General features: G+C 39.8%; 2 protein-coding genes across 6 annotated transcripts in view; one reads left to right on the top strand and one right to left on the bottom strand.

The window, feature by feature from the left end:
• asic1c (acid-sensing (proton-gated) ion channel 1c) overlaps positions 1 to 15,797 on the bottom strand; it is an 86,193-nt gene extending 70,396 nt beyond the window's left edge. Inside the window, exons 1-2 of one of the 5 annotated variants that reach the window (XM_076744309.1) lie at positions 15,405 to 15,653; positions 14,202 to 15,141 (exon numbers count right to left, since the gene is read on the bottom strand). In XM_076744309.1, the coding sequence (XP_076600424.1) occupies positions 14,202 to 14,756 (555 nt within the window). In that variant the 5' untranslated portion in view covers positions 14,757 to 15,141; positions 15,405 to 15,653. Of the gene's footprint in view, positions 1 to 14,201 lie in introns of all 5 variants that reach the window. The other 4 variants (XM_076744308.1, XM_076744307.1, XM_076744306.1 and 1 more) reach the window with 4 other exon arrangements.
• Positions 15,798 to 22,642: 6,845 nt separating this feature from the next.
• h2bk1 (H2B.K variant histone 1) lies at positions 22,643 to 23,081 on the top strand. Its single transcript, XM_076745239.1, has 2 exons — positions 22,643 to 22,756; positions 22,845 to 23,081. The coding sequence occupies exons 1-2, from the start codon at positions 22,643 to 22,645 to the stop codon at positions 23,079 to 23,081; spliced, it is 351 nt and encodes a 116-aa protein (XP_076601354.1).
• Positions 23,082 to 24,929: the final 1,848 nt, after the last annotated feature.

Raw genomic sequence — 24,929 nt, 5'->3', positions numbered from 1 at the left:
AAACAGCTGGTTCAGTCAGCATTGTTTTCTAGTTTGAAAAAAAAGGTTAAGGCTAAGGTTGCAGCTGGGTGGAGCTATGATTGGAATTACATTGTATCACAAAACTCTATGGACCAATAAAGATTAGAACACGGCAAGTTGTCCCACACTAACAGATGAAGCAGAACTAACAGGATACAGTGAGGGAGATGTCAGTGAAGTCTAGTTTCTAACCACGTAATCCTGACAAGAGATCTAATCAGGCAACACAAGTGAAGGCACCTCGGTGGACGGAGGTTTAGGGACTTCAAGGGGAGGCTGTTTGTACCTACATCAGATGAAAATTATAAGAACTCCAGCCCTTTTTATTTACAGACCCCCAGTGTTTGAGGCACTAATGGTAAATTAAATGAAGTTATCTTACAATAAATCTAAAATTAAAAGTCAGCACTCCAATTGTATAGTTGTTGTTTTATTTCAAATCCAATATGCTGGAGCAGAGAAAAACAACTGAAAATGTGTCATCGTCACGATACATATGGGCCACATTGTACACAGGATGCTGGTGTGTAAGTGCTAATTACAATATGACTAAGCCGGTGATCATTGCCCACAAAAAACAAAACACAGAGAAAACACCAAAAAAACAACCTGGTTGAAAAAGAGAGCCTTTGGTAAGAACCACGGTGCGAGTCCCATTTTGTTCTTTTCAAAATGTGGCTCACACATGTACAATGCCTTATATGCCGACAGTAAACAAACGGTCATAAAAGCACGGCAAAACCAGAATGGCAATGAATCACCGATCATTCACTTGCAACGCTTCCCATAAATTCATGATGGCGGTCGTTACTCATCCTCAGCTTGAAGCATGCGAATGAGGTCGACGCTCCCGTCATTAGCCTCTGTGAAATAAGCACCACCTCTCAGTGAGAAGTTTGAAACAGCACTCAGCAGCAGAGCAGATAATAAAGCACGGACAAGGCTATCTGCTTTAATTGATATGCAGGCAGACAGTGATCTGCCTCCGGCATGTTAGGCCTGACTAAGCAGAGTGAGTGAGACATTGACTTGTCTGCAGAGAGCCTTCCCACGACCCACTGAAGAGAAACACATCTCCTTCGGCTCTGGGCAACAACACTACACTGACGTACGGAGACTCTATTGTCTACAAGAACGTCTTACCGTGATCTTGAATGGACCTCACAGTTGCCACATGGCATCGGCATGTAGAGTAAACAGGGCTTTGAAAAGAATTGCGACAATCGCGGTATTATCAGGACTACATCTGGGGAACATGTAGCCTAAAACCAGGCATTAGGGAAAGCTAGTTCAGCTACCAAAGCAGCAGTTTCTTAATAACAATTACTGTTTTAAGTGTTCAGTGTGAAGTGTCTTCAAAAAGGAATGTTCCCCTGTGGCTGTCATACACAGCGACTCCTAATAGACTTTATAGGCAGATATGAGAGAGAGAGGCAGAGACGGAGAGGAAGATGGAGATGAAACAAAGAGGGGATGAGGAAGACATGAGGACAGAGTAAGAGAGAAAAAAGCGATTCCCTCGGCTTTCCGGGGCACATAAATTATCTGACTGCTGCAGTTGTTCAATGCAAAAAAGGATACTGTAAGTGCAATGCTACATTATTTTAGTGAATACTATTGTGAGGAAACCAATAATCACTAAAATAACTGTTCTTTTATGTGAGGAATTTTCAAAACAAAGCTATTCAAAGCATTGGCATTTACAGCCAAAGGAGCTGAGAGAGGTCTGTTTGAGCTAATACTGATATCTGACAGAAAAAAAAAACAGCTGGCAGAAGAGAACACATCCATATACAGAGAAAGGCAGATAATAAAATGCGCTATACAGATATTACACATGAACTAGGGTCAAATAATATGTTGTTCTGTTTGTTTAATCATATCAAGAAATCTGCATTTCCTGATCAAAATAGTCTGTGGATTGTGTTGTATTGGGCAAAGTGTGAATCAGCAGCGGCAAAGGTTTACTAATCCACAGATACAGAGGCAGAGATGGGAGACAGGAAGGTACGAACTGTGCTGCAGAACAGAGACACTTTGAGATAAGCACAGTTACAGAAAATGCAAACTAGATGAGTCACCACTCCTCCTCGCACATATCAGAACAACACATTTCAGGTAAGGTCATTATAATTACAGATAACAATATAGTGCCAAAATTCAGTGCTGTGCTAACTGTGTGATTGTGTTTCACTATCTCTTGCAGGTTTGCAGTTCTGTCGATGCCCTCCCTGTAACCCCTCCGGTTCACTTAGTGGGAGCTTTGGTCCTCGTTTATTGTGCTATTGTTGAAACCACTGCAAATCTAAAGATTGGCATGGTGGTGCTACAGACACTGTCTGATTCATGGCGCTTTCTCAATATTACCAGGAGTGCAAGCTGAGAGAGCACATTCACAACACCTACAGTGCATTTCTGGCTCTGCTCTGCAATAACACAATGCCCGCTTTCGATTGCCCTCCATTAAAATCCACAGGTGGCGTGTAGGCTTCCAATCAAACCCATTAATAAATAGGAGCCATTGTCATTTTGAATTACACCAAACTCTGAACTCAGCCCGAGTCACATTTGGATATCCATGACAACAGTCAGTTTAACACTTTTGAAGGGTGTGACCGCGAATACACACTTGGCATTTCAGTGTCCTCACTGCAATGGCCCAGCACCTTAACAAAACAAAACAAGCAAACACACACACAGGGGTAGAAGCTTTACGTTCCAAAAATGTGTTCCTGGTAAGAATCATGTCCCCAGTGAAACCATTATTTTATATCCTCCAGTTCCACGGTCATAATGAGTCTCAGGGGAGTGCATAGTAATAACAAGCATCTAGCTCAAAACACAAAGGAAGACAGGAAAGGCTTATAAACTGAAACGTGTTGCAGTCGTCAAATTGAGGATCAATAACCAAACAAGTGTAAACAGGAAACCTTATACGGCAACAGTGTGTTGTTACACAACTTGCTGTAAGAAATGTAGACGTACAATCACTGCAGGGGGCTGTCACTTTACATCAACAAAATCAAGAATGAGTGAGAGCTAAAGCCTAACGCCACTTTTACTCGTCAAGACACGCAAGAGCAAATAGTTTGTAAAAGGCAGTGTGTGCAATGAAGAAGAGCAAAGCTAACTGGATGCTACAAACTACATAATTGCAATATTTGTTTTCTAACCAGGTGTCATCCTTTCTGATATTTTCTGCCACGTTTAGATTTTTATTTTTTTTATTTACAACTGCCTCTAGTGCAAACTCCAGATGCAATAAGATTGAGTGAAACATTACTGAAACATATTCTTAAAATGGAATTATCATTTAAAGATGCCCTCTCCAGGTGAGAGGTCTCTCTTCAAATATTCCAGAAAAAAAAACAAAAAAAACACAAAAAAACAATCTCATTGTGCTCACGCTCACATATTGATCCTCTTGAGTGAAGAGTGCCACCTTCAGCATGTCGTTATGTTCCCTGATCCAATATATTGATCAGCAGGGTAATGAGATGTCATTTTGTACAGTCAAATGTTGGTGATTCACTGTGCCCTGCATGAAGAGGTACTTTGGAACAAAGGGCAAAGAAAAACAAAAACCAAAAACCACAGGATATAGGGTTGAAGTTCGCATTGCACACCATGTGAACCACAGCAAGAGTGCTGTTGCACCTTAAGAGCTGGTTAGACGAGTCGAGTAATTGTGCTGAACGTAGAGTAATGCAATCCGTGATAACAGCATAGCAGCATGCCTCACAGACGACTACCATGGCAACAGACTGGCCCAAGGTAGCAAGGGGCTAGATTTTATTTCAGTTCACACTGAAACGAGAAAACAGATTCATCATGAACCAATACATCGAGCTTTGATCTATTTAAGTAGATAACAGTCAAAGACGTTAGTGTTTAACACGGGCAGGTTATCATCTGTGTTTAAACAGGAGGTCTGCTGAAAAACAGGCTTTAAACATTTATTTTTTATCCATGTGAATGGACTGGCACAGGACTGCTACGAGCCCCAGAGCATGGGAAATATGAATTTACTGTTTCTGTTCTCTCTACATTTGCAGCTAGCATGCCTTTTGCAAATCCTGACATAATCAATCACAACAATGAACTCTGTTAAACAGCAGTCCTAATCCTATTAACTATTCAAATTCCAGGCTTCCAATAGCTTTCATGCATTGCAGCAGATATGATGGTCTTTTTGATGGTCACAGCTGGACCCAGTATACGGAGACAAGAATAATTATGATCCAGTGAATTTTCAAAGGGCAGACACTGTACTCCCTTGTCAATGCAACGACGTTCCCTTTGGCTACATCCTTTGAAATCTCGGAGTAACCAGGATGGAGAGATTGAAAAAAATTTGTCAGGATGGGGTGTTGGATCGTTAGATAATGTATTTCATAAAGAGCCTGCAAAAAACTGGAATGATAATTGACTTTACATGCTTTCATGCTTATTCAAGAGCTTTTTAGAGCTGAAATGATTAGACAAATTATCAATTAGCTGACAGAAAATGAATGTGCAATAATTTAATAATCATTTCATCTAGCTATTTTTTTTATTATTATTATCAAAAGAGAAATGCCAAACATTCTCCAGCTTCTAAAATGTAAGTATTTGTTGGTTTTACTCTAACCTTTGAGTTTTGAATCACTAATGGGCCAAAACATAAAAAAAAGGAAGCAATAAAGAAAAAAGTATGTTAAAGTAAAGAATTCAATGATGAAATGTCAAACATCACACGCATATAAAGCTGTGGTTGCTGTGCAGGCCACTTTCTCGGGATGAATGAGGTTAATATAAATAAATGCAGTCAAACATTCAAAGAAAAATTCAAATGTCAGCTCAGATGGTGACACACAGGGAAGGCTGAGGAATGCTGGAGTGGTCTGTTACTCTCATAGCAGAGGTGTGACCTTCTGCCTGGCCAGTGACTGCCAGCTATCACATCATCTAAGAGCCTTTCGTCTCTATGTTCACCATGTTCTACAACAGCGTATAGAAATAAACTTTTTGCAAAGCCTTTTGTTGATGGTGTCTCTATTTCTGGCCACGGCGCTGTAAGATTGGATTTTCGCAAGTACTGAAGTGTTTGAGGGCCAGTGACCTACTATGTGTTACTCAACATATTTCAGCTGACACTGTGAAAGGAAGCACCAGTGATGCTATACAATATGTAACACACAAGCTGCCAGAATAAGAATAAAATCCATGTGTGAAGTAAAAGGATCATCTGGATTTAACATTAAGCACAAATAAAAGGATTTTGAAACATTACTGTATTGGCCGTGGTTGTTAAAGGACAAATGAAAGGGATGAATCATGACAGAGCATATTGTGGACCAAGAGGAAACTAAGTGGGTTTGATAAAGAAAAAAGAAGCCAGTGTTAAGCTCAGAGGCACACACCAATCTCTCCAAGATTAATTTCATTAAAGAACAGTAACTCAAGACTGCAAGCTATCTTAATATCAAAGCAAAAGCACAGCAGACAAACAACATGGAACATTTTCAGCATTAGGGTAAAATATAATCTTCTTGGTGAGTTAAGATATTCTGTTATTCCTACGTATTTAACATTCATACAAGACTTGTGCGACAAACAGGAGCAGTGCTACTCTGTCTGAACTGAGCTTGTACAATACAGAGGGATGTATTGACAATCTGGCCTTGATATAAAGTAATCCGGTCTTGGTGAAGATAAACGAACCACCACGGCCCATTAATGTAAATGAGTGAAGGACTGCAGCCCTATTTATGACGGTGCGAGGCAGGTCACAATCAAGGTAACGACAGGTGAAATGATTTCTCGCTCAGTTCTGTCTGTGTGATTTCTGGTTTGATGGACTAAAATGTGAGGAACTAAAGCAGTCGCCTGTTTTCAAGTTCTGGGCAAAATTTGGTGGGAATTAATAAACATTCTGAACATGTAGGAGGCAGAATCGATTTACTCAGAGACATATTCATTTGTGTTTCCTCATTGTGTGGCTATACTTTAATGGAAAAAGCACTCATGCAAATAGAAGGTGCAAAATGCTCACTGTGCCCGAGCAAAACGAAAAAATATAGAAGTGCCTGTTTTGCAAAAGTGAAATCATTTTCAGTGCCTCTGTTGTTCTATACTATCAAGTCATGAATGTAAATTAAAGTAGCTTAACCTTTGCTTACAGTACAAGTAAATGTGCTTTCCACCAGAACAATGCGCAGCTCTACAAATAATTTCATCTGATATTACTTAATCTGAGGTCACAGTGATAACAAATCCACAACAGTCTCAAGAGAAGCGAGTGAGTCAGTGCTTCTTTGCGTTTGCAAATACACAGGAGGCCAGAAATGGACCAACACATTCTTCTGGTTTCAATTTGAGGTAATCTTCCTCATGTGGAGACCTGATACTTGAGACTCCTTTTTAATTTTGGGGGCACTGCATTGAAAATTCTCTCTTGAAGTGTGACAGACTCTCATCATGCTTAGTTTAATGTTACTGGATCGTGGTTACTTTTATCATGCAAAGCAGCAAGTTTGACTTTTTCTGAATGTTTTGAGTGTCTTACTAAATATCTTCACATATCAATAGTGAGACTGCTGCTATTGCACTAATTATGAGTGCTGTGCTGATTAGTACGATATTAATTTTCCCTATACCACCCACGTCCCACGTTTCAGGCCGAGGTCTGAGGCAAGCCAGGAAAAGTAACACCTGTCACAGCAACAACAGAGAAGAGGGGAACGCAGAGGCCATGGCTGCAATTATTTGCATTATTTGGTGCTGATGATCAAAGAACAATAAGCTTGTTTTCTTGTGAGCACAATAAACTTTACACAACCAAAGTTGTCTAAAAAATGCACAAGACTGCCATGTAGTAATCAACATCAGACAAATGACAGTTCCTGTCAGGGATTGTTTTTTTTGCCACTACAAACTTACTTCTGATAACTACAGTATCAGTGCCAACAGGAATATTTTAGGGATATTGGAGCAGACCTGTCGTTTGGTTGCAGCAGCAGTAGGCTGTAATAACTAATGTTGTTATCTGCTAATGTCAAATGTGAGCGGTGACATAAGGCAATCTCAGGCGGAGATTAGACTCATTCGAAACGCCCTGACTGGAATGCAGACGAGAATAACCAGCTTAGGATGGGGGGAAATGGCAAATAACTGCAGTCAAGTTGGACAGTTTCAGCTTTCCTGAGATGATGCTGAAAGTCAGTCAAATATTTGTCACACTGCTGCAAAAACGTTCCTACAGATGTTTTGGTAGGGTATAAGATAAGAGGTTTCTTGCTGAAATGGATTTAACTATCACAGTTACCAGTAATTGTTGCGGTTTTATGTCCCCATTAAATAAAAATTATGAATATGACGGGACAGCATGTCACGCAAAACTTCTAACTTTTAAGCAGCAAGCTTGTTAGGTCAAGATCGCAAGATAATTATTCAGTGATGACAAAACAAACCATAAAAAGAATTACACCCGTGGCCTCTCATTTCTCCTGAACTAATTCACCTGCAGTCAGCGCTGTAGTGTTATCTTGGTAGGTGGGAATACTGCCTGCTTCATTTTCATAGTTTATCAGCCTGCTTTTAACATTACTGAATTCCAAAGTAACTGCCTTGAATGAAAGGGCGTTTTTTTCCCCTCCACTTACAGCCCACCTTTTTCCACGGCATCGTAAATTTATTTTTAGATCTGGTCTCATACTTATGAACGAAGGGATGGCAGAGAAAAATAGGCCCATACTTCATTCTGTAACCACTCTTCTCCCTCTTACAGATACTGTTGTTTACCACACCCAGATATTCTCTCCCTCTGCGTCTTTGTCATGCCCTCCTCTAAGTAATGGAGACCCCGGTGTTACAGGTAAGGTTGTAAACATTAGCAAGGGACTGGTGATCCACGAAAAGTTAAAGGAAAGGCAATTTCAGCTCTAAAACATGTTCGGCAGTAAGTGTGACAAAGGGTCCTCTATTTGTCACAAGGACACATACCGTTCCCTCTGAGACCACCAGTCCAAGTGAAGCCAAATTGCCCTGTCTGTATTTACACCAATGAAGTTAAGCATGAACACACTGTTGCTTCTAATCACTTTACATTTAGACCACATCATCATTAATGGTGACAGGTTTAATGTGCATATATAACCTGACAGGATCGCTTACATGGCTTGTAGAATAAAATATATCTATTTGCCCAAAGATATTTCCTTTAATGACAGATTTTTAGTATGTTGCAGTATGAGCATGTTTAATGAAGTACTTAGCGCTGACATATGCCCTGAAAAGAAATAACTCTTAACACATTTGCTTGTGTGCATCCACATCGCAAACCTGCACCACTGAGTGAGTCACTCTTCAACCCAGTAAATGGTTTAAATCCCTTAAACCGTCGTCAGAACGAGGGCAAGGAGATATTTGATTTTGTCGGCTATGAAAAATGGAGAAAATGGTCACAGATTTTCCATTTAAAAAAGGCATCATTCCTTCGCTCTATTTGTTAGTATATATTTACAAGTTATCTTACTTTCCAGATATGCCCACGATCTCCTGTTTTCCCATCTCCCTCTGTTCCTGAGTTTATACAGAGTACATCTGCTACACCCTGCTAAGTTCTCACAACTCATCACCTCTTGAGAAACTCATGAAACATTATTCAGTGAAGCGTCTTGTTGTCTTCCTTCCTGACACTCTCCAATGTTGTTTCCCTTCACCGTGTTCACATATCAATTGCTGTTGCCGAGCAGCTGGTGGTGCAGCGCAGACACATTCTTCTTCTTCTCTCTCTCTTTTTTTTTTTTTTTTTTTACTAAAACTGATTATCTTAATGATGCAAATATAAAGACTACTTGTTCCCACCAGCTGAATTCTGAGGATAGCTTTGTTCCATGAAGTCAGCCCACATATCCACTTAACAAAATCAAACTAGCTTGGAACTAGCTTGTGAAGTGTTCTCACTGTACTGTATATCCCTGTATGTGTACATAAGGCTCCATGTGGCAGTGTCAGCTGTCATGTTCCTGACTGCAGGCATGCCTCTATGTATTATGTCTGCCTATGTCTATGTACACATGGTAAGAAGATATGCAAACAAAAGTTTGAGTGTGTGCATCGATTATACCTTGACTAATGCTGGATTTTGGCAGCAAATCCCAGTATATGGGAGTATGAATTTGACAACGACAATGCATAGACTTTTCAGATAGCAGACAGAGCAGGAAAAGCAAGTGGGTAATGAAAAACTGTAAAGCTGTATTGATCAATATTTTTCTAATGGATCAAGAGACTACATGTCATAACAAAGAGGCCACACATATAATGAACCCACAGAGAAACTCTGCAGTTTCAAGCAGCTGTTACAAGTGAAAAAGCTCCAATACACAGACTGCACACAGCCCAGCACTGAACAGCAGGCAAAGTTAGTGTCTGGCTGGTGTACATTGTCAAGCATGATACAGCTTAGGAGCCAGAGATCTTTCTCAGATGATCGAATGGCTTGGTGGAGAAAATCATGACTCCAAATGAATGAATGTTGCTCCCTGTCTGCAGGATGTGAAAAAAGAAAACTGTTTGCTAACACACTTGCCATAGCAAAATTTATCAGTATGTCAGTATTGTGTTTTCAGTTTGATCCCTTGCCCCCTAGTTAAAGAAAAACTATTAAAGCTGCTTTAATTATGGTTCCATTCTATGTAGTTTCCTGACACCGCTACACTCCAAACAAAATGCAGCTGTTATTACTTCCACTGTGTTTGAAAAGTCAATATGTCCTCTGTGAGAAAGGTCTCCTGGCTGATATTCACGAACTGAAGCTATTTTCACGGACCTCTAAATTTGGAATAAAGATACATGTTTAAAGGGTTTCCTACAGCTAATCATTATAGTCATTATTAACAGAATCTCCATCACCATCTGCTGAACTGTGATATTTTACTCAGCTGCCACAGAGTGTTGTCAACAAAAGAACCTGCTCTGCAAATAATGAAATTATGGCTTAAAGTGTGTCTAACTGCACTGTGTACTCTTACTTAACTTCTGCTAACAGACAATATCTGTGATAAGGCAGCAATACTGGGGCTGCAGAAGTGTATCGTCTGGCTCTAGCATCATCGGGTTAGAGGGGAAATGAGCCTCCAAATGTTGGCTGCCTAAAACCATAAAAACACCCAGCGTGTAGATCCACAAGTCACATTGTGTCAGTCAGCCTCGTCTCAACTGTAGCCATGTTCCATTCCCTTGGCACCTGCTGTCGTCTGGATGATAAGATGAAAGACAGCTCGCATTTTAAAGACTGAGCTTCGGCAAATTGTGATGATGAATACTGATTTTAAACACTCTGTAAGAAATGCACAGAAATGTTGCCCAGAGGGACTTGTCATGACCTGTCAAGACTTAAGAACGGAGCTCTACATCCACACTATCACATTATGATAATCAACCTCTTGTTCACTAGCTGCAGTATATCATAGACTGAGGTTCCATTTACATACAGTGTTAGTCATAGGCAGCTCATGCAGTCTTTCAGAGCCACAGCAAGTCAATAAATACATATTGATAAAGGTCATTTTGTTGACAGCCACTCAAGCTCAAATACCACATTAAAAATATACATGTGCTGTATGAACAAGTATAATCCCCAGTAAGTTAAACTACTTAGGTGGATTACTGTTGATAGGGTGACAAAATGTCAAAATTAAAATCTGGTTAATCCCACTATTATCTTTAAATAGAAAAAGCATTAGCTGAGGTTTCAGGATTACTATTTTAGTGAGGATGGAAAGCAGCTTTTGTGAGATTTCAGGAGAAGATTTGAACTCCGATTCACTTCTGACTGGAAGGTATTTTTTGACACCACACCAAAGAGATTGTGTTAAATGTATTCTGAAGAGTGAGCTCACTCTGGAGGAAATTCAAGCATAAAAATTCGGAGGTTACAGAATATCATCTCATCTAAAGACCACAATATTGTAAGAAGATAAGAGCTGCCCTGGAAAAGGCTGATTTTAAAAATTGAAACAGCTTGCCCTGACCTAAGAACTGACAAGCCGCTAGAGAGCTAACTTCTTTGATAACATTCATGTTTTGACAAGCTGAAGCGGCTATTTTGAATTTCAACTGGAGGTACAAATTGTTCTGAAAATAGGGTCACGGTCCACATGAAAAACCTCATTTTTTTCAGGACATTGGTAACGTGCGCCATAAAAACATTAACTGGGATTACAATGGTTAACGGCATTGGAATTACAAATTGCCATTCTCCCCTTGCCCATCCATCCATTACAATGCAAAACATTTTGAATGCTTTGTTTCCCAACTGCATCATAGACCCAGACTTAATGGAATTCTTCCTTCATTTATTCAAGGTCAAAGCTCATCACACCCACAGTCCTTTGCATTGTAAATCTTCCTCTCAACATGTCTGTGGGGGAAATTGAGTAATTGAAAATTTCCTGTAGTCGTCGTCTAAACATCAGTATACTGCCAGTGAATAGCAATTCTGTCTTTAGAAAAGAAAACAACATGAACACATATAAGAAGACAAAGACCACAAAATAAATACAACCTGGTATAATGGAAATATATCTTGATTTCGTATTTTTTGCTGAAGATTTCTAATAAAGAGCTGCTGAGATGTTTTTTTTTTTTTTCCCCACTGATGCAGGTTATGAACTCAGTTACTCCATTAGTGAGCTGGCCTCAGTGTTCACGGTTAGTTGTGTGAGATTACAATCAAATACAGCACCAAACACTCAGCAAGGGTATGGAATGCTGGTGCTCATCTAAGTCCTGACAAACACATCTCTGTCCACTGAGAGCATAATATGGCGCAGTGTGGCACTGCTTTAACCATCCAAACAACACACCACAATGGTGGATGGGAATCAACAAGGCTGCTCAGATCTGATGCCAGGAATTCGTGGCCAGGTGAAAGTTGACGGTTTGCTGGACCATCAAATGTGCCCAGCAAAAACAAATAAACATGCAGCAAAAACCCAATTCATTAACTGTTTCTACCAGCTCATTTGATGCTGCAAGCATTTCCAATCAAGCAATACAACGGCAATTAGCTTCCCATGACTGGTTTGTTCCTCAAGACGCTCTTGAGTGCGGCATGGAAACAAACATGTAAATGGCAAGATTCCCAACTGACAATATTTGTGATACAAATGGAAAAGAAATAAGATTGAAGAGAAAAATTAAATTAGTGTTTTATCTCCTCCTACAGCAGGGAAGAGTTCTGATCAATGCTAAAGATTACAGAGTCAGTCACTTAAAAACTGGCCATCTGCTGGGATTTCTTTCAGGGTTGATTAAAGATTCATCGTAGATAAGAATCGTATTTTTGAGAGTGGAGAGACTCAATTGAGAGATAAGTAAGTTAGGTATTACTCCATCAAACCTGCACTTTAAGAGATGGGATACAGGATGCAGACACAGTGAGAATAATAAAATCTCTTAAAAAAGAGTGGGATGTGAAACAGAAACAAGTGATATTGCAGTTCTGCCTATCCCTTGGCTGTATCTTTATTATTTTTCCCTTTTTGGCAGAATGTACAGTACTCTTGTTTAAATAAAATAATGGCCAAATCAGACGAGGCCAAGGAGAGCTTGGTCTAATGCTTTTTGGGTCTGTATTTTGCTCAAATAAAATGGACTAATAGCGATGAAACAGCCCCGCAAACTTCTATCCCTGTATTGGGTAGCAGTGAGAGTGGACAAACATTCAGAGCAATATTTAATTACATATTCATTTAAGATAAACTACACAGAAAAAGCCGCAAAAACAGTAATATAATCATACTTTGTTGCTTGACATTTTTCATGATGCTCTTTAACTGCAGTACTAATTTAACCCTGGAAAGTATAGCTCAGGAACTACATCATTTTACATCTTTAGCAATATTTGTATTTCTGTAAAAATACAAAAACTAGTTACAAGACCATCATTTACATTACAACCACATCAGTGTATATTGTTGTGCAGTTGAGGTTCTTCGATGGGTTACAATCATTATGAGGACATACTCTCTGACATCACCTAGATCTAGGTCTCTAAGTAATATATTCCATTACTGCTAATCAACACACGAAATTACTGTGGGGCCAAGTTCATGTTAATATGTCTATTTCAAACTACTTTTCAATTTAACCCCCCATCATTAAATGGGCATCAGCTATGAGCAATGTCTTTCAATGAATGCGGATACACTGTTAACACAGCAAACCAAAAGTGAACCATTTACCATTTAGTGAATTTCATTCATACTGTGTGGTGAATGAAGAATTCAGCTTGATTGGATACGTAGCCAAATGGAGTGAAGAATGAATCAAAGCACAGAGTACGACTGCTTAGTGCATCATAGCACTTTTTTGTGAATGATCTCTAAAATAATCTTTGTAGAAGTATCGGTTTTGTTTGGACATTTTGAAAAGAACAAAAAATTACATTTTTTTCACTGACTACTGAGAAATAGTTTGTATGAAACAAACAATTTCAAGGAGCACTGCTGAATATTTGAATCATCCGAATAAAGAAAGGTAGGAAAATAATGACAACAGACAACACACTGACCCCCAACCTCATAACAAAGCAATGATTGGTTAAGAACTTTGATTTGAACAAAGTTATTAAAGCATCTGTCAGATTTGCACAAACAAATGTTTCTGTGCGTGCTTAAACCATCCACTTAACCTTAGTACAACACCTCATGAAAAAAATGTTTTCCTCAAGATATGAGGATACACAACACCTGCCAAAATAATTTCCCTTTTCTTGAAAGCCAAACTGTCTTCAGTGATCACTAAGCAAGTCAGTAATGACAAAAAAGGGAAATCTTTGCAGCATTTCACCTCAGGACCTTACCCTTATCACAGATTTAGGCACTATTTGCTCTCAGCACAGCACAAGCATCAATTACAGTGCACAAGGCAACACCTACAACAAGAGCTCTGTAAGTACTGAAATGACTTTAGAAAGCACAACCACAATCTTAACACTGGACTTTATCATAGTACAAAATGCATTAAAGCCTGGCATCTGTTTCACATAAACTGCTCAATCAACATCAAAACTAAGCTCATCTGAACATAAAACAAGGGAGAGTCTGTCAGGTCTGGCAGGAAATGGAACAGTTGACTGTGCAGACTTACAGCATGTTAAGATAAGAGAGCATGCACGCATGAATACTCACTGTGGTGAAGTTCAGCGGGTAGCAATCCTCTCCTCGGAAGGTGCACTGCAGTAGCATGTCATTGATGTCATGACCTGTACGGTTATAGAAATCAGTCATGTTGAACAGTTTGGGCTTGAAGTTCTGGAAGTTTGCCTTATCCTTTAGGGCAGCCAGAACCTCGGGCTCAGCCAAGTGTGGATTGGCTATTTGGTAGTTATTATTGAGGAGAGCCAGGAGCTCCCCCACATGATAGAGGTCATTTCTGGTGATTTTGGAGAAGCGGAACTCATTGAGGTTACAGAACGTAACAGCTGGGAACGTGAGGTTAGTCGCCGCCACCTCGTCCAGCTTGGTGACGTGAGGGTACTCCAGGTAATATGACACTCGATCCATGCAGACCAGCAACAATAAGCATAGTGAACCAAGGAAGGAAAGAGTCCAAAGAAACCGACGGAATGTCATGTGCCCATAGGCAAATATGTGACTCATGCCATGTAGAGTGGATATGTTAGCAAAAGCTTGCAGGTTGGAGGGCCTGATGCTCTCAATGCTTTCCTCTGAGCTCCCTTTCATGGTTGCGGAGTGATGTTCAACACTGTCTCCTCAAGAACTTCAGGTTAAAGATTTTGCTTAGCAACAGCAATAGCAGAATCCAACCGGCAGTGTTGGTTCGGCACACTGCTTCTTTATTTCCACAAGAAGTGGTAATGGTCTCAATAAATAGCTACCTTAAAACGGTTGTCAGTCTCTGTAACAGTTTTCTTTTCATCACAAGTCACCTTCCAGTGGTTGTCAGCTGTTCTTGTAGTCCCAGGTCCCCCCTTTTCTTTCAGGCTGCTATTTTATTATCTCCAAAGCTGTCTCTCACTCCCTGCTCAGCTGTCCTTTGTAGCGGCACCAAACACAATGACAGCTCCAGAAACACCCACTTCTACCAAAACGCAATGCCTCCTGATTCCTGAGTGGTGTGAAAAGGGACAAGAATACAAGGGACAAGAAAAGAGAGAAGAACAGAGAAAATAGCAGACGTAAGGATAGAGGCGAGAGATGAGTGGGGGGGGGGGGCTGCAATGAAAAGGGCTAGCGTTTGGAGAGAGGTGCTAAGCCTCAGCAGTCAATGGGACCCTTCCTCCTCTAATCGGAGAGAATGCCTCTACATCGCTGTGATAATGGGATGCAATGGTTTTGTGAATGGAGGTAATAAAGAGAGAAATGGCTCACTGGTCCCTCGCTGCCACCTTCCTTTTTCTCTCGTGTCTCTTTTGCTCTTCTCTTTTCTTCCAGAGATGAAAATGAGGGGGTCAAAGACCTCCGACCAGCCCACCACTGTGGTTGACAACCGGCGTTCACAGCTTCCACGGGTTCCACTTCCTTATTTGCACAGATCCTCAGTTAATAGGGAAGACCACCTCTTGATGCTTTATGGTCACCCCCCAATGGCATAACCACTAAAGCCGCTTCGAGATCTCCAGCTTTAGTCCTGTTAACATACAGATTTATATTCTGCCGTGTGGAGCCTTTCACTCTCTTTTTCGCTTCCTCTCTCTCTCTCCCACCACTCCCCCATTTCTTGCTCTCTCTCTCTCTCTCTCTCTCTCTCTCTCTCTCAGTCTCCCTCTCTCTCCCTCTTCCTCTTTAGTAGTCAGGATCCATCCCACTGCTGAATGGCTGCTTTGCCTGTGTGTCTGTGCTCACAGGGGAAGTCTCTCAATCTGGACACCACCTTCACCGTCTTATTATTCTCTAATCTGTTCCAACAGCCTCTGCCAACATATCTGCTTGCATACAAGAATGCTACAGGTTTCATGTTTATTGCACTGACATACGTAATGGAGTTCCAGAAATGTTCAAATTTTAACCTTTTCATAACAATGTTAACAAGTGAAGCAGGCAGATATATGACCAAACGACATGGTGAAATGTTTTCTTCATTATTACATATGATTCATTACTGATCTAATTTATTCGTGTATTGTCTTCCCTTGTGACAACATGGGTAAAGTATTTTCATTTTTTGTCGTTCAAAGCGATGGACTAATCCCAAATGCACTTCACTGTCTGGCAATGGCAGTCCTAAGATATGGTTCGCTGTGTGTGACTACATGAGAGTTTCAGGCTTGGCCAGTAATGGAGTTGGTTATTTCATTGGGGTTAAAATGTCAGCACACCATTCTGGGAAACCTTTCATTTCTCCTAGGACCAAACAAGATTATCACTCATTGGTTACCCTGGGATGTCTTATTATCATAACAATAGGTGAACTGCCAAGGATATGACCACAGCCCTTGAGGATTAAATCAATATTCTACCCTAGTAACCAAGCACAGGGACCATAGCAACCATTACCCCCAACACTACAGAGGCATGCAATTCAGATAAAACTACGCAAACCATTTCATCCGTTAACTCTGGAGAAATGCAGTGTCAACCATACACTGTCACAGCTGAGATGCAATTTAAAAAATGCTCACAGAAAGAAATGCAACAAGATGCCTGAAGTGATGGACTATCACAGTCTTCTTAGCTGACAGGGAATGCTAAGACTGAAGATTAGGTCTGCCAGAACAATATCTGAGGTACTGCAATTTGCAGACTACAAGACGGCAGCCTTTTTTTGGTCATTCTACCCAAAAGGAGTACAAGCAAAAATCAAAACAGAATAGAGCCACTTTCAATAACTCATAACATCATGACACTTTAAATATATCAGATACAATTCCTTCTCAAAATGTCACTGACTTGATGATGAAGATGCTTGAATTTACAAGCTGTTGACATCTGACTCAAGGCTAGCTAATCCTCTCTTATACTTTCAAACATATAAAATTCAAACGCAGTCCTTTGTATTCACAGTCATGACTTATAATGAATAATGTTCGAAAGACAGTGACGGGTGATGCTGCGTCCATTCAACATATGAGACCTTCACAGCACTTTAATATGTCTTCATTCAGAAACAGTGCCGAGTAAGTCAATGCTGCACTGACGAAGTAAAACCCCCAATAAGGAAACACATTTGAGTTGGTGTCAGAAACACAAATCAAGTAAGGATTGGGCTGAATGGATATGGTACTTTACAGATACTATTCTAAAGTGAGAATAAAGTATAACACCCATAAATCACAGAGCACGTAGGGATGACTAGAACATGTATACGGTAGATGTGTATTGAGCTGACTATAATCTGACTCAATGTGTCCATGATATTAAGTGTCCATTCAGAACTGAATTTACCTTTTAGATGACAAAAAAAAATGAACACTGAGGTGAAATCTTATGACTTCACTGACAATATTACATACATGGCTTCACAGTAAATGAAGAATGATTAATAATAAAACCTGAATAAAAAGTAGATCAACATCAGGGTATGGTCATTTTTGCCATCATTGCTGTATAAATCTGCATTTGACATTCAATTTCCATAATCAGTAATAGAATGCAAATACTCGTCACACTGCAGTTATTTGCATTCTCTGTACATTTGGGTAACAATGTCCTGTGTAAAGATTAGCAAACTGAAATTCCAAATTCATACTGGCAGGCATGCCTGTTGTTGCAGATTGCAGGATGAAAGTGGTGGACTTTTCAACAGTAATTGGCTTTCAAGTGGATGGTAGAATGCACAGCATAATGCAGGGAATATTAATGAGGAGAGGCAATATTTGTGGCACCGCTAAGCACTTTAGTCTCTTTTTTGAGGGCCTTTGAATTTGACTTTTAACTATCAAGTGATGTTTTCAAAAAATTCCAGGGCTAAAACACCTCTGGCTCACAGACTAGTGGTTAGTCTGTTTCTTCACAACTGACACAATGTCATAACTGCATATATTAATGAATGCAGAAATGTTTGTAAAAGCAACTTAACATTGTAAAGAATGATGCAATAAACCATAGGCTAGTCAAGTGAGGAGCTTTTTCTTTGAAAAAAAAAAAAAAAGTTTAATATGCGAGCCTGTCTAATACAGCACTAAATATAATTCAGCCCTCAATAATCTCTGCTCTTTCACGTTCCTATATCAACACATCCTCATACCTAATCGACTGCATAGGTTGGTTGCCCATGACTCCCAGAGCTACCCATATCACCGCTGGAGAGTACAAGCGACAGGCGTGCCTGAACTTAATCCTACAGAGCGTTTATCCTCACATGGTTAAGATTGCAAAATGGTCACAGTTTCCATAGGTTTGGGCAGCAAAACTATTTGGTCAGGTTAAGGCAACAAAACTAGTTGGTTAGATTTAGGAAAAGATAGTAGGTTGACATAAGAACATTGCAATTAGGTATGCAACATGATTTAAGTACATTATGGAAATTAAAATAGGTCAACACTGGTTTCACACAGGACACCAACAGCGCTTTCCTGGGTGAAAGTCCAGTGTTTGTCTGACCCATCCATCCAATCTGTCTTCCTCCATATGTGGACGTTCTTGCTCTTTACACATCACCTGACTTCCTCCTTTGTTCCCATCATAATTACCATGGCCACTAGATGTCTCTGCCTAACAAGAACCATAGATTCGGTTCGTAACTTACTCACAAACAACCTATATGGCTGTTTTTCTTGCAAGAACAGGCTGTTCTATATATTTGATCATACTTTCTGCAAATGCTTTCAGTTTATATGTTCCATTCAAGAATGTGTTGTGTAATCCACAGAAGCTTTATCTGGCAGAATGCACATTAACATGTTTTAGCCTTGCCAGAAAATATAAATGTGATCAAGGGCTACTGTATGATACATCAACTGAAAGCAGGATTTTTGATAACTGAAAGACAGAAATGCTTTTTTCTTATCAGTTTTAATCTGACTTGTTTCTCAACAAGATTGATATGGTTTAGGTGGGTTTATAATGCAGTCATAAAAAATCTGATTCATAGTGCTGGCCTGCTGTGCTGTACATCTGCTGTCACCCATGATGTGTTGCAAAAGCCTTGGCCAAACACTCTCGAGGAAGGTTTATCCTGACAAGTACACATCTTAATATACTTAAAACAGCACAGCAGCACTGTTGCCACTCACACTATGTGGGTCTAAACAATGTTGGATATCAAGTAAACTGCCCTGATATGATGTGAGGCTAAAAGGAGCAATTATGGTAAGCCATTCTTTGTGACGCCCAAGTTATGCAGATTTGGCAAGCACCTCAGAGGACAGACTGGCCTGTTGGGAACTGAACCCTGCACTTAAGCAGTCGAAATTTAAAAGCGCATACATCATGGAGTTAAAGAAGGAGCAGAGATGCAACAGTGCACAGAACAGAGCAGTGCCAGTAAGAGGATGCAAAAGCACAATCTGAACCACAGATTAGACTGAAAGTGCAATCCTTTGCAACTATCATAGCCTCTCAGCACTCTGTTTTACTATCTCCAATGATCAGCAGCACACACGAGCACATACACTGCAACGAAAACAAAGTCAATGATCGGAACTGTTTGAGTTTAAATGCAAACACTTCAACACTAACCTCGAGTCTGCAGTAGTTTAAATGTGTGTAGCCCATATTAGACAACAAATGCTTTGTTTGCAGTGGTAGCTACGTCACAAAATAATGTCCCTGACCCTTTTTCATCTGTACTGTATCACTTCTATCTGTTATTGTTCCGATATATGCTAAATGCTGTTTTGCTCTGCTCATTCAATAAAGATAAGCAAAATTCTAAAGCTCTAGCATCTACTTGAGTGTGGATATATTCACAGAAACTCAAACTGGTATATATTTGTACACAAGACTGAAACAACTTGTGCATTTGGCAGCTTCCGAGTAATCACTGTAGGTATGGAGCGAAGCTTTGTTCTATTAAGCTACAAACCCTGCAGAAAAAAACTAAAACAAACACTCAATGTAGCCTTCAGCAATATGTTGATATGAAAGGCTGCAAAAAACAGAACGGGCAACATTTTTCTTTTGGTGACTGTGAGACAGACATAGCGGGCTAGCAGATGTGCACACAAACTCACCTTTCTTCCATCTTCACAGATGAAACAAGCAAACAGCTGAAATCTGCCAGACAACAGAGAAAAAGATGGCCTTCACAATACAGACAACCAATGGCTGCTATTCAACGTGTGTGGCAGTTGCTGCAAATGACCTTGCATAAATGCTGTCTGAGATAAGGGCCTATTCATATGTAATCTGCTGCTCTATATCTGCTGTGCGCTTGTGGAGAACAAAACTGAGAGGGGAAGAAAAAGTCCAAGGCCCTGGACGCAGGAATCTCAATGTACTATGAAGAGATTTGGCAGTAATTGCAAACTGAAATAGTAACACTAATGTGTCATTCATCAACACAAATGGACTCATTTCTTATAGAAAAAGAAATAAAGGAAGCTGTCTCACATAAATCAAAGAGAATAACAGAGGGTCAGGGAAGTTTTACAGCAACAAAATTTCATGCCACACCAGAAGACAAGATTCTACTCTACTGCTCAGTGAAATGTGACATATATATATATATATAGTTTTTAAAGACATAACTGCAAATTGCTGATGTTTTAAATAATGGGATCAGAGCTATTTAAAACCAAAAAAGATGAGACATGATAAAGCTGTTGCTAAGCTTCACTGCTTATTAGAGCTCGCAGGTGTTTCCTTTAGCACTTCTGTCAATTTACTTTAACCTACAACCAAAATAGCCTACCTTGTAGGGAGTGATGCTGCAGTCACTTTCTCACATTCACTGCTTACCTGTTACAAGGCTATTTATGATAGGGATGCATCTAAAAATTGAATAGAACCTCAGCAACATGTTTAAAGCCAATACAAGCATGCCAAGTGTTGGTATGGTAGGAATGAATGAGCCTGACAAACTGCTTTCCCATTTAGAGAGATGTGTTTAGATGACGAAAGGTATCATTGCTGTTCAGTTCCTTCAAGTGCCTTGGATCTCATCAATCAAACAGACATGCTATGACATAAAATACATACACAATCGACACTGACACATCAGACAAGATGGATACATCTTTGAATTGTGTTACTGGCTTGTACTTTAACTGGTCTGTCAGCGTTAGGAAGCTGATCATTACAAATAGGGGACAATGTTCAACTAAAACCAGAAACATGGTCAAATAGTCAGTCAGTCAGTAGATGCTGTCATGTTTTCTAATCAAATCTGGATGTAGTTGGTCCTCAAATGTGCTTTTATACTAAAAGACTCTAACAATCATACACTGAGGGCCAATTTAGATGTCAAATCTTTCATTCTGAATAAAACAAGAATAACTAATGAAGAAAATACAGGGCTGGAGCAGAAACATCTTTACCCCAATTATCAGCATGAACTTCTTCCATTTATCAGAATGTTCCACACATAAAAGTGTCCAGAATCATCACAAGCTTAGCGATGTAAACACACCATTACTAAACAAACAAATAGCCCCATTACCACAATCAGACACCACAGTAACACCAACTAAAACTGAAATACATTATGTGTACAGCATCAAGAGGGCAGACAAACCCACTAGGGGGCCTTAAAGATGTGTTACTTTGCACTTACTGATGCCGTAGATATTGCTGAAGATACTGCAAACTGGCTATATAGTATGGGAATTTTCCGAGTATCTTAATGTGATGAAAGGATATGTTGAGGATACGCCTAAATTATAATTTGCAGAGTAAATCAAAAACCAATCATTAGCACAAAGCTGGAACACTCCTAGGCCTTTGCAATTAGTGCCAATTAGCAATTTGTTTAGATACAGAATAATTTATGCACCAAGTAGCAAAAGACAGTCTGAATTAAAATGATAGTGGCTTTCCACAACGCTCCAGATTAAACATTAATTGTGCAAATTCCCAAACATATCTGCATTTTTTCAGGCTGACACATTAAAAAAAGACAAAATGACCCTGGGCTTTGCAAGGCTGGGGCTCTCGGGAAAGTGCCTGCTTTAATCCAGCCTTGCATATAACAGCATACATTTTTAATAAGCATAGTCTTAGTGTCTGTTGACCTCTCTGGAAATAATGCAGGCCTGCATGTAAATCAAGCTTACTTAAACACTGATTATGACTACAAATGCTGCTCAGCAGTGTTTTCCTGGAAATGTTATGGCCTCTAAATATACACTAGGTCTAACAAGGTTTGTGAATGACAAGCTTCATGGAAGATTGCAATGAATTAGTGGAATCTACTACAGGTATTGAACCCCACTAATGAGGATTCGTGCAGCCTATAAACTGGTGCAAGTTTGCCACCTAGTGGACATCGTCGAGATGTGCAATTGTGTGGTATAACTCCAACTCCATTTATCATGCCGTGCAAAACTGCAATACAACAACAAATCTATCCTCCAAAAGCAAAACAGGTGAGCTAAATCAGTCTAATGAAGCCACGCTACATAAACAGCTGCACGTGAACCAGACACCTGGGATCACTTGTCCTAAACCACTTGATACAGCATCTGACGAACTTAATATTGGCGAAGTTCACGTATTTGACAGTTTAAAAAATGAGTAATGACATATCTCGAAAGAAGGGGAAGAGTTCGAGTGAGAAAAAAGCGAAGAGAAAGTCTAGAAGAAGAGAGACTTACGCGATGTACATCTATAAAGTTTTGAAACAGGTGGGTGAAGAAAAGCACGCCGAAGCTTAAACTGCTTCGGTTTTCCTGTCTAAACGAACTAACAGCAGTTTCTCTCCTGCTCTCAAAGGTTCATCCGGACACGGGGATTTCAAGCAAAGCCATGAGCATCATGAACTCCTTCGTGAACGACCTGTTTGAGAGGATTGCCACAGAGGCGTCCCGGCTGGCTCTGTACAATAAGCGCTCCACCATCACCAGTAGAGAGGTGCAGACCGCGGTGAGGCTGCTGCTGCCCGGGGAGCTGGCCAAGCACGCCGTGTCCGAGGGCACCAAAGCGGTCACAAAGTACACCAGCTCCAAATGAATACTTCAACGCACTGCAAGTTCTTATGACAAGGATTTCAACCCTGTGCATCAGCGGATTTGTAAACCGGATGATTTACACAACACACAAAAAGCTTATTTTTATTTTTTAACGCCTTTTCTGAAAAGCAGTAACATGTCGGCATTAGCCACTAGATGGGGTAATTTCACTTTTTATATTACAGGCGTATTTACTCAGAGAATTGAGTGTCTTTGATAAACAGCCCTATGAGGAGATATGACATGCATACACGATTACTATCAGCTGTACCTTGTTTCAGTTTAAAATGTCGTTTTGTACTTTACAGCTACAAATGTTCCTACATACAGATGCACGATAGAATGGTTACTTGAAATTAACTGTACAGTGTTACAATAAACCACGTGCATGAGTATAATGCTTCATTTATCCTTAAAATATTTTTTTTTCATTTGCTCATTAAATATCTAGCTCTCAGGTTATGCTTGTCTTCACGTTCTTTTAACTCTTAGCATAAATTACCTGAGCCCACTCTGCCAGCATAACAGAGGACAATGCGGTAAAGGATGACAACCGCTGTAACTCTAGTCAATACATATTTTTATAGTCCCATTAAATATTGATCACAATATACCAGAGATGAAAAATAAAGTTTCTGATTACAGGAAAAGTTTGACTTCAAACTAGTTTGTTTAGAATCATAATAGAATCTTCAGTCCAAAAGCAAAGGCACCTGTGTTTGACAACACAAACGAGGACACACAAAGCACACTAGACCCCTACCAGCGTGGAATTAAGCAGGTGGCTACAACGTTCAGGGTTAACTGTTGATAACAAACCGGAGCTAGCATAGAGCAAAGACAAGCTACCGCCAGTCAGCTAATCCCTTACCTATTAGTATTCTATGCCATGAACATAATATTACTTCTCTGCAATGATTCAATGACCTCTTAAATGTGATGGAGAAGAAGTTCTGACTTAATTGATGCGACCACAAGTTCTTAGCTAGTACTCAGTGGCCACAGCTAGCTAGCTAGCGTGTTAGCAAAAACTGACCTTGTTGAAGAGGTACTCCAACTAGCGTACGTTGTGGTCATAGCAGCAGTGATGGTGATACGCAAGGCTAACACGGTAAAACTTCAAACAAATAGTGGTATTTGATAACAATTGGCAGTGTTTTGAAGACATCTCTGTGTTTCTCAAAGTCTCTATCCGGCTCCAACAAAACAAACATCCCGCCTGCAACAAGTGTTTTTAAACTTGTTTCCGAAGTTGAAGCTGTAGAATCAAAGATGGCAACCGGAAGTGACGTTTCTTGCTCGTTCGCTAGGCCCCAACAAAATATCAGTTGAACAGGATGTATGTTATATTACCATATGGCAGAAAATGTGAATGGTTTTTCAGATGCAAATAACAATGACACCTTCATTTTGGTGATGTGTTTCACAAAACGAGAAAAAAGAGTATTAATAACAAAACAGCCACATCAACCAAAGTTAAAAAAGAATAAGTAGAAAAAAAAAGAAAAAAAAACTGGTCAAAGATCACAAAGATCACTGAATATTTAGCTCTTCTAGCCCACTGCTAGGAGAGTTATAAAACAGTTTTTTAAAGTTTGTTTTTGATGTTTGAGGAAAAACTGGTGTGTAGCTCTGACTCAGTTGTTATCATTGTTTATCTGACATGTAAGGACACAGTGAATACATGCAAGGTACAAACTGTTTACTAATCATTATATTTCAAAATACCACAATGTTCCGGTTTAAAGGTAGTCTTTTTCACCTCTGATGGGTTCATCCAAACCCCGGCAGGATACACGATTCATTTAGGTTTAAAAGGGGACATATTTACAAACTGACAGAGGAAAGA

The sequence above is a fragment of the Chaetodon auriga genome, chromosome 12 (genome assembly GCF_051107435.1).
Source record: "Chaetodon auriga isolate fChaAug3 chromosome 12, fChaAug3.hap1, whole genome shotgun sequence".
Taxonomy (NCBI): domain Eukaryota; kingdom Metazoa; phylum Chordata; class Actinopteri; order Chaetodontiformes; family Chaetodontidae; genus Chaetodon; species Chaetodon auriga.
Note: the sequence above shows the minus strand (reverse complement) of the source record. Positions and strands in the feature narration are given on the sequence as shown.